This window comes from Rhopalosiphum maidis, chromosome 2 (genome assembly GCF_003676215.2).
Source record: "Rhopalosiphum maidis isolate BTI-1 chromosome 2, ASM367621v3, whole genome shotgun sequence".
NCBI classification, from domain to species: Eukaryota; Metazoa; Arthropoda; class Insecta; order Hemiptera; family Aphididae; genus Rhopalosiphum; species Rhopalosiphum maidis.
In genome coordinates, this window is record NC_040878.1 from 76,978,828 (window position 1) to 76,996,053 (window position 17,226).

At 30.7% G+C, this 17,226-nt stretch overlaps 1 protein-coding gene across 2 annotated transcripts in view; it reads right to left on the minus strand.

Moving 5' to 3' along the window:
- LOC113553685 (A disintegrin and metalloproteinase with thrombospondin motifs adt-2-like) overlaps positions 1-17,226 on the minus strand; it is a 42,886-nt gene extending 25,660 nt beyond the window's left edge. For both annotated transcript variants that reach the window (XM_026957153.1, XM_026957154.1), the window contains exons 1-4: positions 17,125-17,226; positions 10,003-10,142; positions 4,334-4,526; positions 4,068-4,215 (exon numbers count right to left, since the gene is read on the minus strand). In XM_026957153.1, coding sequence (XP_026812954.1) covers positions 4,068-4,215; positions 4,334-4,526; positions 10,003-10,142; positions 17,125-17,223 — 580 coding nt within the window. In that variant the 5' untranslated portion in view covers positions 17,224-17,226. The remainder of the gene's footprint in view (positions 1-4,067; positions 4,216-4,333; positions 4,527-10,002; positions 10,143-17,124) is intronic.

A 17,226-nucleotide genomic window follows, 5' to 3' on the forward strand; every position in this document is an offset into this window, starting at 1 on the left:
GTATTATAGAACTTAAAGTTTTTCCCTTTTTCTTGTTTATTTTATTTTTCTTGTTTTCACGAACGTTTCGTGCCTTCAGTAGTCCTATCACGCCCTGCTGTTATAGTTATCTGTAAGCTACAACCATAATATAATAATATAATAATATAAGACATAGGAAGATACGTTAAAAATATATAGAAACTTATATTTTCACGACTTGGACGCTGGCTATACAGCATTGACATTATTAGATCATAGTCTTTGAACGTTAAATCCTCCCATAATTTAAGTTTATTATAAAATTGTTGGGTATAGCTCACAGTTGCAGTTGAGCAAAATTTTTAAAATTTTAAATTCATAAGTTTTCTTTTAAAATACAGGAAAATGATTACACAATTATAAAAAATTCATGTATACCTTTTTCTATTTATCAATTGGTTATCAAGTATATTATGTATGTTAAAAATGTAATAGTAAATTGTATATTTTTCATACGAATGTATTATATTAAATATTATATTATATGTATGATATGCAGTTAATGAATGATTATTTTTCAAACTAATCATTTTCATACATCGTAAAAATAAATTCATATACTGAATGGTATAATTAATATCTTATACGAGGCATATCCAGAAAGTAAGTGTACTAAGGCTCTCACGACCGCAGGAAATATGTTTTTACTATGTTCGCTACACTGCTGTATAGCATTACTCCTCTCGTTTATAACAAGACCATCACAAGTTCAGTACGTTGAAAACTGTGGTCACAAGAATTTTTCTCGTGAAACATGTCGATCGAGTTTGCCGCCAAGTGCGAAATCCGCGCCGTCATTCATTACCTCTATGGAACGCTATAAACTGGAGGGTGATAATTTTCTCAAGTCTATTGTTACTGGAGATGAAACTTGGGTTGCACACTATATGCCTGAAACCAAGAGACAGTCCGAACACTAGTGTTCACCCTCAACCAAAAAATTCAAAAACGATTTCAGTCAAAAAAATCATGGCATCAGTGTTTTGGGACCACAAAGACGTCATATTGATTGAATATTTACCTCAGGGTGAGACCACCAAAGCAGCAAAGTATTGTGAAACCCTATAAAAATTGAGGAGAGCTATTCAAAATAAAAGGAAGGGTCTGTTAACAAGAGGAGACTGCCTGCTGCACGACAACTCCAGACCCCACACAGCCAATGTCGTGAAACAATTTTTGGGCTCATTTGGATGAGATGTTTTGAACCGCCCTCCGTATTCTCCGACCTGGCGCCTTCAGATTACCATTTGTTTACTTCCCTGAAGAAGCACACGGGTGGAAAAAAATTTTTTACTGACGAGGAGGTGAAGGGGCGGTCGAGAAGTGGACAAAGGAAGTGGCGGCAGACTCGATCGACATTTTTCACGAGAAAAATTCTTGTGACCACAGTTTTCAACGTACTGAACTTGTTATGGTCTTATTATAAAGAATTATAAAAAAGAGGAGTAAAGATATACAGAAGTGTAGCGAACATAGTAAAAATATATTCCCTGCGATTGTGAGAGCCTCAGTGTACTTACTTTCTGGATATGCCTCGTAAGTATAATACTATTATACTGATAATAATTATTATAACTATAAATTATATTGTAAATAAATACTTAAAATTTTTACTATTATATGACTATATTAAAATGTTATTCCACCTGGGTACACGATTATTCAATGATATAACATAATTGATAATTATTTATAACTCTCGAATGGGAAAATCTTTCGGAGTCTTACAACTCTGTTTCAAAAAAAAAAAAAAAAAAAATAAATAAATAAATAATGTCCCATTACATTTCATATTATCCATGATTATATATATTTCCTCAATCTCTCACCATTAACTTTTCAAAATTGTTTGGGCTAAATCATCAATACAATAATTCTATTGATTTTAAAATTTTAAAATATATGGTATTTACGTGTTATCCTTTTCTGTAATTTTTCTGTTTAATTATTAATTACATAATAATTTATGTTAGGATATCGATATTAAAAATAAATTAAGTATTGGCAAGCAAAATTATGAATTTACTATACTTTTTGGTTGGTGCGCAATTATGTTTTGTGATTTTAAAGTGAAAAAACTATAGTACTGTACACACTTAAACAGAATAAAATTATTATAAATGTTAAATTTATCCAGTCGCTAATAATATAATATTCTCTAAATAGTTTTTGCACGTCTCAAATTTGAATTTGTATCTTTTATGAGTGCATGTAAAATACTAAGAAAACTATAGGTACTTATAACTTATGTAATTTGCGTGGGTGTATACTGGTACAACATAACAATCACGCCCCCTAAAATTTAATTAAAATATTTATTGAAGAGAAACGTGTATAATCACATGCATGCATATAGCAAGAACTTTCGGAAATAAAGAATATAATACAATACATTTAAATTATTATAATAGTATTGTATTCGACGTACGTATGTATAATATGCCGGTGTCCAATATATATACTTATAAATTATTCAAAGTCAACGTAATAATATTTCTCAGACCAAAATTTTAGAAAAAATATGGTAACGACAATACGTTACAGTTTTGACGACGTTAAAATTGCATTTGTATTTCGTTTAGCGTATACGTTTAGAGACATTTTAGAATAACTGCGTGTGAAATACGTTTTTTTTAACACAATTTATGCACGTTATATGCTATATAAATATTAAAAAGTTTTTCACAATGCATTTATATGTGTATTGAGTATAATATATAGATACGTCGAAAACTTAACATCGATTCGATTTTTATCTTCGCTTTATATTTTGCAAAAAATTTATGCAGTAGGCAAAGTCCCGTCTTGTTTGTTTGTGTTTTGCCGAATTCACAAACCACTTTACTACAGCTGTACGAATATTAACACGATATTCATTTATTTCCACTCCCGTGTTGTAGGTCGTTACGGCTTATACATATTTTGTAATGCACATCGTAACTAAATCTGAGTTATTATAAATTATAATATTACATTTTTAACGTTTGGAAAAATATAATCACGTACAAGTCACGAGTTGCCTGATAAGCGGCTATTTTTTTTTTTAAATGATTCATAACTAAACTTTTTAAATAATGGATTTAGGAACTTTTGGATAAGTGATGAAATCTAACCTATACGGGCATTTAAAAAAATGTCCTAAAAAAGGTCAAATGTATGATGAAAAAATAATTTAAAGTGAGATTCAAGTCTATAAATTCTACAAAAGCCTATTTTACGGCTGTTAGAATACCTATAGTTCTATAGGTAACTGTCATAATTTTGCAAATTGTAGCTATTGCTAATATTTTAATATCGTCGTGCCATATGTATGCTCTGCACGAAGCGAGCAAGGTACACGCCTTACGAACAATTCTAAATACTTGAGATTTTTTTATTTATATTTGTTAGTAATATATGTATATTTACAAAAAAAATTAATATATTCAAAAGCTACTCGATCGATTTTGATGAACATTTCAAATTGCTCTTGGACATATGTAATTGTAGAAAATAGTTGAAAATATACCAAGTGCTATAGTAACAACCAATGACAGGTGGATTGTCCATCTCAGTCGTATAAGTTCACAGAGCGAAGTACACTGACGTCAATTTACCCGTTAACTGAAATAAATCTACGCAGCACTGTATTTTACATTTGCTTTTTTTTTTCACAACTGAAGTTGGGTTACACAGTCAGTTATATATAATTCAAATAAAAATATACTTAATCAACGGAGCAAGCTTAACAAGTACCTATATACATCTATTGAGTATTGGTGAGATTAAAGATTAGATTTATACGTATCTTGTGTTTAATAAGTATACGATACTAGATATTGTATTATAGTTTTAATTCATATAAAATTCATATATTACGGCTCTACTACGTATATATATATTATAATAAAATGAATATTTTTTTGTAAATACGAACAAGAATTTTTTATTTTTAAGTCTTTTCTAATAAAAAGGTTAATTGATAAAGGTAGTAAAATGTCTTTAAAAAAAGGTTATAGGAGATTATTGAATATGTCACTGGTTATACCGATGGACGGCGTACTCACCGAATCCGTCGGTCCACGTGTGATTGATCGTCGGCGCTCGTTTCAAAATGAACGCGTTTTCACCATCGCCGTCGCACCGGGATCGACACAGCCCAGCACTTATGGACTGTAGTTCGTACGTGACGTCCGGTAAGAAGACAATACCGTTCTGTAAACGATAATTGAGTGGGCACGATTTTATTAATATACATTGACGATTTTCATATTATTATCGAATTTTGCAGTAACTTTTGCATGTAAAAAACACTGTTCAACACAGCACTCACCTTGGAGCTACCCGGACAGTAAGTAAACGCTGCAGTCACGCCTGCGTCGCCAGTGCGACTTATCCGGTGCATGTAATGACATCGTCTCGGCGATTTTTCCTGGTATATCACCGACTCCGAATCGTCTCGTATTTTCCACACGAAATTGTCACTGATCAAACGGTCATTGGGTTCCAAGAACAAATTCACCGATCTATAATATGTATAATATTATGTATACAACAGGGGATAACCAACACGATGAAATACATATTATATATACTATTTATTGGTACAAAAAAAAAAAAAAAAAAAAAAACAAACAACTAGTAAACGTAATCGAGTTATAATTTATTGTATTCCCAAGTTATAATACAAACTTGACAAATTTATCTATATACTCAGAGGACTGTGGTATGCACCATCATACTAAAATTTATTAAAATCATTTTTCTTGTACACACGAATTTTAAATTTTATGGTATGTGTAAAAAACGAGCAATTTAAATATAACAGTACTTCCAGATTGTTCTATTAGTTGAATAACTCGAAAAAGTACATAATAAAATGGTAGCATTCTTCACACATAGCATAGCATAATAAGTTCAATTCTTATTTCGTTTGTTGATGCATAGATAAATTAATAATATATAATGTTTATGTAAGGTGTGAAATTTTCATGCATGTTGGAGAGGGAGATAAGATGTTTCGTTCTTTTCAATATCGCAATTATTATTCGTCGATGTTTAGTAAGTATTTACTCAAACGATATATTATCGTGGTAGCAGAATCGTATCGTTGTGGATTTCAAAACTTCACGGGACAAAACGTACTGCCGCAGAAAGCCACTCTCAAGTGGTCAAATTGGGTATAAAATAAGAGGAGAATATTTCTCAAGACGGACTCGAAAAAAACCCCACTTGAAGTTGAAAAGAAAGTTTTATTATACAGCACGCGATCAAAGTGACGCAAACCTATACATATATGTATGTAAGTACAACGACTTGCGGTTTTACGGGTGGCGGGGTAAAAGAAGAGAAAAAAAAAGATCGTGACTAAGATGAAAATGTTTAGATAGGTGAATGAGGGCTATACATATATACAAGTTTCAGTGACGAGGAGTTTATATATATATATATGCATAAACAAATTTGTCCATGTTGTAAACATTGGATCAAAATAAAAGTGGATCCATTAAGATAGTGTAATAATAATGAGGCACGCGAGACGACGGCATAATATGCGGTATTATAGACGCAATAATAAAATGTGTAAAAACTAAAAAAAAAGATTAAACATTAATTATATTATTATTATAAAAAAAAAAAAAACATAAAAAATAATGCGTCATACAGCATAGACGAGTGGGCTCGACTATATACAATTTGACAGCGAAAAATGTTGTGTAAACGATCGTAAACCAGAGTGACGATGATGATAGCGTCTCTAGGGAAAAATCATTATACTACCCACTTTTCCCTAAACTTATAATATCTAAATCAGCATTTAAAATATATACATTATTATTAATATAGGTAGTACGCCTACGACGTCGAACCTATATAAATACACAAATACATAATATATTATATATAGATCGAAGGGATGATATTGATGTTTTTTAATCTCGGGTATTCCGTCGCATATTTGGGAGTAAAAACCCTATCTATTTATGACGGGCTAGCCATAAAACCGGACCCCTTGTCCAATTTCGGGTGGGTGGAATAAAAAACCACGATGAATAAATATAAATATTTTTCCTCCTATATATATATATAAATACACCGAAATGGGCCAATTTCATACACTGATACCTCCGAAATGGGCACTTTATCCTCACCGCATTGCTGTTAATATTTTTTCGATCCGTAACACTATTTTATAGTTGGTCTTCTTATAAATGAATATTGAAAAAATAAAAAATTGGTAGTAGTTTTACCTAAAATATCAGAAAAATATTAAGTGATCGTATTTTGGTATATTTGCCATCTCTATTGTTGTACGCGCGTTGCAATTGTGTTTACTTGGTGAAAAACGAATTATTATAGCACAATTTGGAGAAAAGAAAACTGATTCGATTTTTAACGCGACCCAAATTTGAAAATTGTAGTTGTATTACATTATGTATAAATATGTAAGAAAATCAGATTTTTCTCGAGACTTTGAAAAATAACGTTTAATGTTACTTTTAAGTTTATACAGTAAACGAATATAAAATGATATATCCCATGAAATATAAGTACATTAAGTTTCGAAAAGTAGAGTTGCATACCGTTGATATAGGGGGTTATGCGTTATTACGGTGGTTGTCACTGCCACTCCTGATGAAGGCATAAATAATATACATTTAATAATACATAGGTTCGATATCGAACGTGACACGATACACAACGGTCGCCGGTACAAAGTACAGGCACCGTAGCAACCGGTCTACGTCTTATCAACCGCCACCACGGGCAACGACGACACAACATCGTCGACTCTTCCACTGCGCTGCAAAAGCAGAGGGTGGAACGTGAAGATGACATGACAAGTCGGTCCGGACGAGTACCGGCCGCCGGCCGTCTCGCTCTCTTGCGTAAACCGTCTTACCAAAAACGGCGACAACGTCGCCTAGTCGTAAGACCGTGTAAAGCATAATTGTGTGCTGTCTTTTATGTCGTCAACACCTGACATAGTGACATTTAACAACTACCTATTGTGTACCGTTGTTTATCATCAATAAAAATTCACCGTACAAATAGTGAAATTCGTGTTGTTTTTTTTTATACTTACCGGCTTACCGTGGACTCACCGAGCACCTACCGCCGTAGCCGTGTCAAAATTGCTCCCCGGCCGGAAATCGAACCCCGGTCTCCCGCGTGACAGGCGTGGATACTTACCACTAGTCGTACATGTGGCTGTTGTGCGGTTACACTACGCGCTTCCGTAAAGAAACGCGTTATGCTCGCCTCAAGTGCCAACAAACGTGCCTCGAACGATTTTGTGTCGTTCGTTTGTAGCATCGTTTGTTTTCACATTTCCAATTGGTCCGCTGCGGTTTTAAAAAGGTTGTTACCCAATTAATAATTGTGTGTATTCCCTATGGCGCATGGTCGGTTGGAGCCCGCTAGCTGCCCTACCTACCAGCATGGTCGTCGTGTACGACTACTCTCCCGTACTTTCCGTTAATCCTGAGACCAACGGTAGCACGAAATTGAAGCGTACCTCCTCGTAAACGCGAATTTTGCGTTATGTTTTCGGAACAAATTTGTTTATTTTTACGTTCGCGTAAATGATAATCAACTGTTCATAACGTCGCCGGCGTGATCCAAATATATCGTAATTAGGTCAACGCTCTTGGCGGCGGCTGATATCGGCGGTCGCGGTACCGGTTTGAAAGTTCTCACCTGCAAGCTGCGATGTTGTCGGCGGTAATGTCACGGGACGAAAAGTAAGTGTTTGGCGGGGTGGTGTTACGTTATGTAATTACTTCCCACAGCCATTTCACGGTTATACTCGGTTGCGCGGATTTCCCTCGTACCAGAATACTTATTGCGTAATTCTAACTTGGGGATCCTAGCTAACCAGAAAACGCACTCCTGGTTAAATATCTTAATACTAAATAAGTAATTAATCCGAGGTATGTGTCAGCGTGAAAAAAACTTTTACCTTTACGCTGACTGGGTGATTCCTGTTCGGGGAGCCATTTTGACACGGCTACGGCGGTAGGTGCTCGGTGAGTCCATGGTGAGCCGGTCAGTATAAAAAAAAACAACACGAATTTCACTATTTGTACGGTGTATTTTTATTGATGATAAACAACGGTACACAATAGCTAGTTGTTAAATGTCACCATGTCAGGTGTTGACGACATAAAAGAGAGCACACAATTATGCTTTACACGGTCTTACGACTAGGCGACGTTGTCGCCGTTGTCGGTAAGACGGTTCACGCAAGAGAGCGAGACGACCGGCAGCAGGTACTCGTCCGGACCGACCCACCCTGTGTTTTTGCGGCGTGTGGGGAGACTCGACAGTGTTGTGTCGTCGTTGCTCGTGGTGGCGGTTGATAAGGCGTAGACCGGTCGCTGCGGTGCCTGTACTTTGTACTTTGTACTCTCATACGTATTTGTGTATAAAAGGAAATGTCGAAAAATATATACATTTTTTTTTTATGATTATTAATAAAATATATGTGCCTACCTAGGATAAAGGTCGCAATTAAAGAAACAAAATCAATATAACAAAACACATCGCACATGAAAAGCGTACAGTGCTTATAAAACAGTATAAGAAAAGTGTATAAAACACTACGCAAAGTGGAAAATGTCTCCTTATTATATTAATATTATTAAATTAAAAAAAATAATGATTAATTAAAAATTGAATCATTAAACGAGTGTTGCGTAAAAAAGTTATCTCAAACGGTGGCAAACATACCGTACAAATGTTTCTGCGGTGAATGTGAGTCAGGAGTTTACCTTAAGAATGCCGATTTTGTATCTTTTTCTCAATCTGTTTATTTTTAGGTTTAAAAAACAAAAATTCCATCAATCAACAAACCACAGACGGCGTTTGCTAATATTCGTAGTAACGTTGTCATATACAGGATGACTTTTAGGCGTACAACACTTCCAAACAAAATCATTTTCAAATGAATTCAAGTGCCTTGATGTAGTACCATATTGGAGAGTTTTACGAAAAAATCGAATATTTTATTTTATTTTCGGCAATCATAATAATATTAATATGTTCAACAAGATATTGAATACTTTTCAACAGCAACCCATCAGTCTGTTAGACATAGCAAGTATTTAGGAAAAGCCGACATCGATTCGATAATTAGTATTTTATTCGTACGAGTGGTTTGAAGCTCATAGATGATCGAAATAAACAACAGATTCAGAAAATAAGATATAAATTATACACCAATATCATATGATACTAGTTATTATTATTTTAATATTCGACAATTAGATTAATTACTCTGGTTTTAGAAAACGCGATTTAACATTGTTAAAAAATAGTATAAATAAAAATAGTACTTGCTATTTCATAATATTATATACAACAGGATGTGTATAATAAACACGAACTGGGTAAAACGTATTTTTTAAGAGGCGAAAGAAATCGTCTGAGAAAAAGAGCTCGTTGCTGGTTAAAATAAATCACCCTGTGATGTACACACGTACCTCTACGTAATATAACGTGCTTAATCATTAGTTCCAGTGCCTTGAATTCGCCTTGGACAATTTTCCCTCGTGCGCTGCACAATGCTCGACGACGCAACGACACTCACAAAACACACACATCATTTAAACATGGTTGATATCTATTATTATTATTATATACACTTTGTAGAGGAATTTTCAGTTCTTATGAAGTTTATTCATTATAATATTTCACACTCTCATACTCGTGCATTGAAGCTCGAGTCCTTTCACGAAGGCGCCATTTAGATTGGGGTCCTCAAGTGTGTTTAGAATGTCTAGTTTTAAGTTCAGTTACCTCATAATTTATCTTTTGTTTACAGAAAAAAGAAAATATTGAAAAATTGTTTTCGTGTATTATATTATATTTATAAAGCGAAATTGAAATACAAAAATGTTTACTTTTCCATGGGTAAATCTGGTGAAATATTGACTGGTCATTACATTATGTTTATCGCATAAAAAATAGACTCGTCGGACATAGTAATAATATAGATACCTGCCAAATGCAAAAAACGTGCAATCCGGTCGGTCCGCGGGATCGAACAACGTGACCACCTCGTACTCTGGTGCATCTGCCGGATCGGAAACTCCAAAATAATAGTTCAGCTCGTCTATCGTCATCGCATCGTGTAAGCCCTGTGTATGTGAAAACAAAAACAAATATTAAAACATATAATCTTGTTAATATTCCACAGGCGTAGTAGTATATGCATCACTTTCATTGGTGCTAATATAGTTTTATAGGGTTTACGAATATAATAGTTATTTTAGCCAGATAAAAAAATATTTACATTTTTTCGATAATAACCGATGTCTTGTAGTCTTAGTTTACTCTAAAAATTCCATCTCTCTCAATTTATACAATATATTACGTATGACTAACAATTAAAGCGATAACTAAAAAAAATTATTGTTTTTCAATTATTATACAATCACCATAATTACAACATTTCGTTTTAAATTATAAATTACCAAATTCAATAATTTTCAGAATTTTTGTATTACCATAAAAAAGCAGTAACATAAGTTACTTCCTCATAAATATTTTACCATAAAAATATATATATATATACATTTTTGGATTCACATAAATGAAATTTTATGAAATATCTTAGTAACTCAATATTATTAGAATTTGTGTTGTATTTTTTGTCATTTCCTCCAAAGCGTGGGAAAAATACAAGTTACTGCTGCATTCTTTCATTGGACTAATATTATGTCTAATAATTAATATTGATATGGTTCTTAAATATAAACAATTTAATAATTATTATAGATACGATATCAATGTTTATCGCAAAATCTAAAATAGTATTGTTAATAAAAATCATTTTTTAATGAGGCCTGATACATAAATTTAAAAAAAAAATAATAAAAATAATATAATATTATCAGAATATAGCAAATAATTAAAAAAAAGTCACGTGTTCCTCAAAACAAACAAAATTTTTTATAATTTTAAAAATTATAGGGTTCACGAATAATTAAAAATTACGCTGTTATGTGCTGTAATACAGTGCTTCTCAAACTGGGGGCCGCGGCTCTATGACTGGTGAGCCATAAAATATATAATAACCTAACCTAATCCTGGTAAGCCCTAAAATAGTTAATGATTTTATTAAGGGGGCCTTAAGAGTTCACATTAAATTTAGGGGGGGAAGACAAAAAAGTTTGAAAAACACTGCTGTAAAATATCGAAATGATAATACACTAATAAAATAATAATATTAACGTCACGCCCCACGTGTGTGTATAAGTGAAATCATGAAATAAAATAAAATGTTTTAAACTATAAAAGTCGAAACTATCTTTTAAAAACGTAACTCGTTTCACCCGGCTTTTACATTTTTGTGTGTCTTGTTAATTTTACATCGACGACTTTGCAGCGAGTTGACTGTGTATACATAATTTACGAGTAGAAAACTCGAATAAAAAACAATCGAATTTGAGTTAGACGAAGCATACTAAAATATAACAATATATGTATTAGCACAACTAAGGGGTTGCACAGGGGATTTGTGCACCATTAAAAAATAAAAGTCTTTTCCTATTTTGTTTTGATTAATTTGAAGTAAATATTGTATATTGAGAAATATACTGTGTACCTATTGTGTTCTTGGCTATAATCTAATATGAAATAATCTTTAATTTATTCAATGTTGTACAAAACAGATCACAAATACGTAGTTATTTGTGGCACAATAATCATAATTTTATTATATTATAATATATAGACAATAACAGGGTTTTATCACAGGGTAACAATGTTTTTTTAAATTTATGGCTTGATGGAATCGCCTATAATGCGAGTGCGTTTATAATTCGTTATACACAAGTAAACTTTTAAATTGTGTTGTTCATGAGTTTTTATGGTTTTATTTTAATGTTTATATTACTACAAATATTATATTATATTATCTATATTCTATAATAAATAATATTACACAAATAATAATAAACCGAGGTTTATTTATTAAAACAAATATATAAGTATAAATAAATGTTGACAAATAAATTGACAAAATAGATCGTCTAGTTTCAAGCAGTTCTATAAGTAAAATCAGCATGATTTTAAAAAGCCCTTAGCTGAATAATTGTGATGATATTATTAACTTATTGAGTAATTAAAAGAGTAAATTGCGTTGTCCTGAACTATTTGTAAATTTTAATTTTAAATATAATTTATTTAATAGAAAAACCATGTTAAAATAGTTATAACAATTGTATTTGTTAAGCTGTAGTTGCACTACTACTAATATTTATTAGGGCTTACGTATACAATTTAAATTATTGTTTATATAAATATAGTGTGAAGATTTTGAGGGCTTGGGAATCCATAAAAATGTATGCATCAATAAAAATATTGGTCGTTGTGTCTATAAATATAAATACACCAAAAGCTTTTGTCCAAAATATATATCATACAAATATTAAATTAATATTTTGATATATTATTATTCAGTAACTTTTAAAATTAAAATATATTTGTCATTATTTATTTATTTATTTTTTTGAAGACGTTTAATGAAGAAAAAAAATATTCCAATATTCAGTAGAGAAAGAGGTTTTTGTTAGTCAATTATACAATTTTTTGATAGAACTAAAATATTTTTAATATAATAATATGAATAAAAAATCGTTGTCTAAAATCTGATGAAAACATTTTCTATTCTCTATTACCTATTATTTTTTTCAAATTGCAATAAATAACATTTTCAGCAGTTCTACCACGATTTTTGTTTATTTTAAAAATGAATTCATAACATGACGAAATATCAAAAAAAAAAAAGAATAAATAAATTCAAACTAATTACTGATAATTGTAATTAAACATTTTTGGAAGTCGCGTAGGTATTTAAATAAATTACATATGATGGTGATAAAACCATAAATATAAGTAATACAATTTACTAGATAGTCGACTTGGCTTTTATGTATATGTTGGTAAAATGGCTGACTTTTCTAATGAAAGAGGTCTGTATTTAAAATGTTATCATTGGAAGATGATAATATGACAATAATCAAAATAAATAAATTGGATTTTATATACTGCTAATAGGTTTTTTATTAATGATGGAATTGTAAACATGACCTCTTTAATAAGAAAAGTTGGCCGTTTTCTTGGATTCAAAACATTACATTGGAGGTACTGAAAGTCGGCTATCTAGTTTTATTAAATATCTATGAATAAAACTTAATAATTTATTATAAAAAGAGTATGTTATGTTTGAAAATGAAATTAATTATCACTTGCATATCATTTAATTTTAATGATCACAACTTCTGAGATACCACACTGAGTAAAGGTTTTGGATATTGGTCAAAAATGTTTAGGAGTTGGCGCAATAGATAATTGTAAATATGCTGTAAGTTATATCAATATATTACTTATTTACTTAGACTTCTCATGGAAGCGATCAAAAGCATTTACGGATGGAAAGATAGAAATATGAAGTCGGCATTGAAAACGTTTGGCGAAACAAACGAGTAGTGTTATATATGCCGGAGGACGCTTAATATATAATTTATTGTTCAGTTATTTTATCTATTTGCCGTATACCATTGTTACAATAATATAGTTTGTAAAGTTTTTTTTTATATATAAACGTTATTAGATATTAATAATATTATTGCGATCGATGAAAACGTTACGCAATAATAATAATGACTGTTTAAAACTGTCTTATCCATTATTATATACATACGCACGAATACATTTTATTCGCAGTGTAGTTGTAGCAGCGTTAATTTTTTTTTACAGTTCATTTCATCGAAATATCATTTTCCGAAAACGTTTCATACAATATTTTTCTACTACATAGCGTGGACCGAACATAAATCGTAATGGATTTATGTATTATACTCGCCCGGGAACGCATTATTTATATTTTATATAAAACTCATTTTATACGTTCCAACACGTATTATATATGTTTTTTTCTCAAACCTTTTCTGGGGTCTTAGTTAGAGAATGACGATTAAAAAACGTATACAGGGTAGTTTTATTTATTAAAGTTCGTCTTGTTTTATGTTAAACTTATGTGTTTATTAAGTAGAAATAAGTACATTCATTATTTAGTATTGCAATAATTAAAGAAAAAATATTAAAATTTTTTTTCGAAATTTAAGTACGATAGGTATCTGTGTCGATGGAAACTTTTTTTTCATAATTTAAGTGTAAGTAGATTACGGAAAGAACTAGAAAGAACGTACTTAGTCGTCTTGTATAGCCTGTATAAGTGGTGGTTTTTTGAACTACACTCACACGTGATAAAGAAGAACAGCTGACAGACAGACGGACGACCGATCGTGAAGTGTATCGAAAAAACTATTTCGTGTATGGAGGATGGAGGTGTAGACTAGAGCTAAACGCGTGATTAAGACTTACAAGTATTCTAAAATCTGACAATGAGCGGATTGTATAGATTAAAAAATATATTTCAAACGTAGTTGTTTGTAAACAAAACAAAAACCGGTTATTTTTAAAATTAAATAAAAAGTTTTAAATAAAAAAGTTGGTTGACTTTAACTGACCAAAAAAAGTAATTTTAGAAAATATTGGCACATCCTAAAAATCTCCTATCAGGTTAGTAAATCAGAAATCTTGATGACGAAATGTCATATTATGTATATGGTAGATTTGTGTTCTAATATCTTACATAAATACTGTTGTCATGGTTATCTGTTACCTAGTATATCTAGGTATTATTATTAAATTATGTTCCTTAAAATAGCAGTAACGACTGTGATAAACCTATTGCGATTCATCTGCACCGTACGATGAGTGAATTATATTATATATTTTTTAATTGAAGCGTGACTGAGAAGTAATTATTTTGACTGTAATTTTAATTGGATAAAATACCCAACTGAAATAGAATTGGATTATCAATAAAAAGTAAAAACATAACTTCCTGTGTGGGAATTTATCTGGTGTATAGAACAAAGTATACAATTAATAACATAATATTATGATGCTCTATATTATTTTTGCTCTGTTACATAATTACATTTGAGATGTTTAATAATAGAAAACCCGACGAATGAATCTGCAGTATACGAGTTTAATTTATAATTGCCGGATAATCAAAATAGAGCTACTATTTATTTATCAAAGATCAGATTCGTTAGCTCGTTCGAGCTTACTTATATGTTTAGTCGTTTAGGTACTACATATCGATTTAAGGTGCAATGATGGTCATGAAAAAAATGGTTACTATATTAGATAGTACTATATAGTAAAATTAGCGAGAAAAGAACCATTTAATTTCGTGATTAAACTGAAAAAAATATAATATACGAACTTTGCAAGACAATCTTTGCAGTACACATCCTTGGGCTTATTTTGTACATAATATATTACGAACAAAGACATTTCAATGTATGACATGACATTGGCGTTTTCATAAGGATTGACAAATATTGAAAATATTGATATTGTGTACATGGGTGGTCGGTAATTGAGCCACAAATTAAATCTATATATTTAAAGTGTATCCGGAGATTGGGCTATAAATGTATAACACAAAAATACAGAAGTATGTAACATTTATTAATTTATTTTCTAATATATGAACATTTTTTTTTGTTTAATAATATGATACAGATTTTACAAACTAAAATTTGTTTTTTACCCTTTTTCTTATTTTTAATTTCATTAAGAATATAATATTTTTGAATTTAAGTTCGTTTCCTGGCTGTTAATGTTTCTACGCTTTTAATTTGAATATAAACTTCTGATTGAACTCCCAATAAAACTTATATTCAATTTTATTTTATAAAAATGTTAAATTCAATGGTGGACGAATTCCCGGGTTCCCGTGTACACTGCCTGATTATTATCATTAATGGCCAGTTAGGCGAGACATTGACGATGAATACATTCTTATTATTAAAGATCAAACGATGCATCTGTACAAAAATGTACATCATATAGACATATCCGACTTGGTACCAGAAAAAAAAACGTAAAATTAATGAACTAAAAATGTTCAACAGATATCGATGTACCTACTCACAACTTAAAAATAGTCTACATAACCTAAATTGGTATGTTCACCAATACATTATACAGTTTAAAGTTTTCAACGAAATTGGTTCGCCACTATTATTTTATAAATATACCATGTATAAATCAAAAAGATAATTTAAATTTGATTTTTATTTAATGACTATTGATAAATGTTAGTTATTTTTCATAATTTATAAACATTTTAAACAAGTAAATATTTTCAGAGTATAATAAATAATTGATGCTTAGATTCCATGTTTATAAATAATAAATCCTATGTAATGCATCTATGTCTATTTTATATTTTTGTAATACCATATTTAAGAACTATTATTCTTAGTAAAAAATACGTTTAATTAACTCAAAAATTACTCGTTTATTTTAGATCGGCTAAAATTTGCAAAAAGTCATCTGCTTTGTAATTTTCAGTTAAAAAATGTGTTAGTTTGAAATAAAAAAAAGTTTGTATCACCGCGTGAACTTGTTAAATTATAATAATAATAATTACATTGAAATATTATTATTAATAATAATAATAATGAGTAATAAATTCAAATTAAGTATCAAATTAGAATATTATGTTTAATTTAATTTGCTATATTTTTAAAAATAATTAAATTAAAATACAAATTTACCAAATTATTAGACTAGATACAGTTTTTATTTTTGTTAGAATAATATTGTTATGATTGCAAAAATTAAAATTGATAATTTTTCGAGTTAAAAATTTTGAGTTTCAACATGGGTTTTTTTATGATACCTAATCCATGATAATAATTACTATGGATTTTTAGTGGTATTTCATTTTAGATTAAGCGTTAAGACTATTGAAAAATTACATTTGAATATCTCATTATGCCTCCATGGAGATTCTCACTTGAAGATACTTAGACATTTTTAAACACAATCACACAGATATGCAGCGTCTTATTGTAGGTACACATCGCAGACAAAGATATAATATCTTAGCCCGTGTACAGTATATATAGATAGGTCAAAAATGGTACTTTCTTAGCTATTTTACTTTAAACATATAAGATGATAGGGTGGATGCATGGTGAGGATAAAACTGACTTTATTTTCGTTTATAAACGTTGTAAATATTACCTGGTAAACACCATCCAGACGCGTAGACGAACAGACTTGTATCACTTGTAGCAGCCAATTACACGAGAACGCAAACACAACAGCGGTGGAGGTCTTCATTGT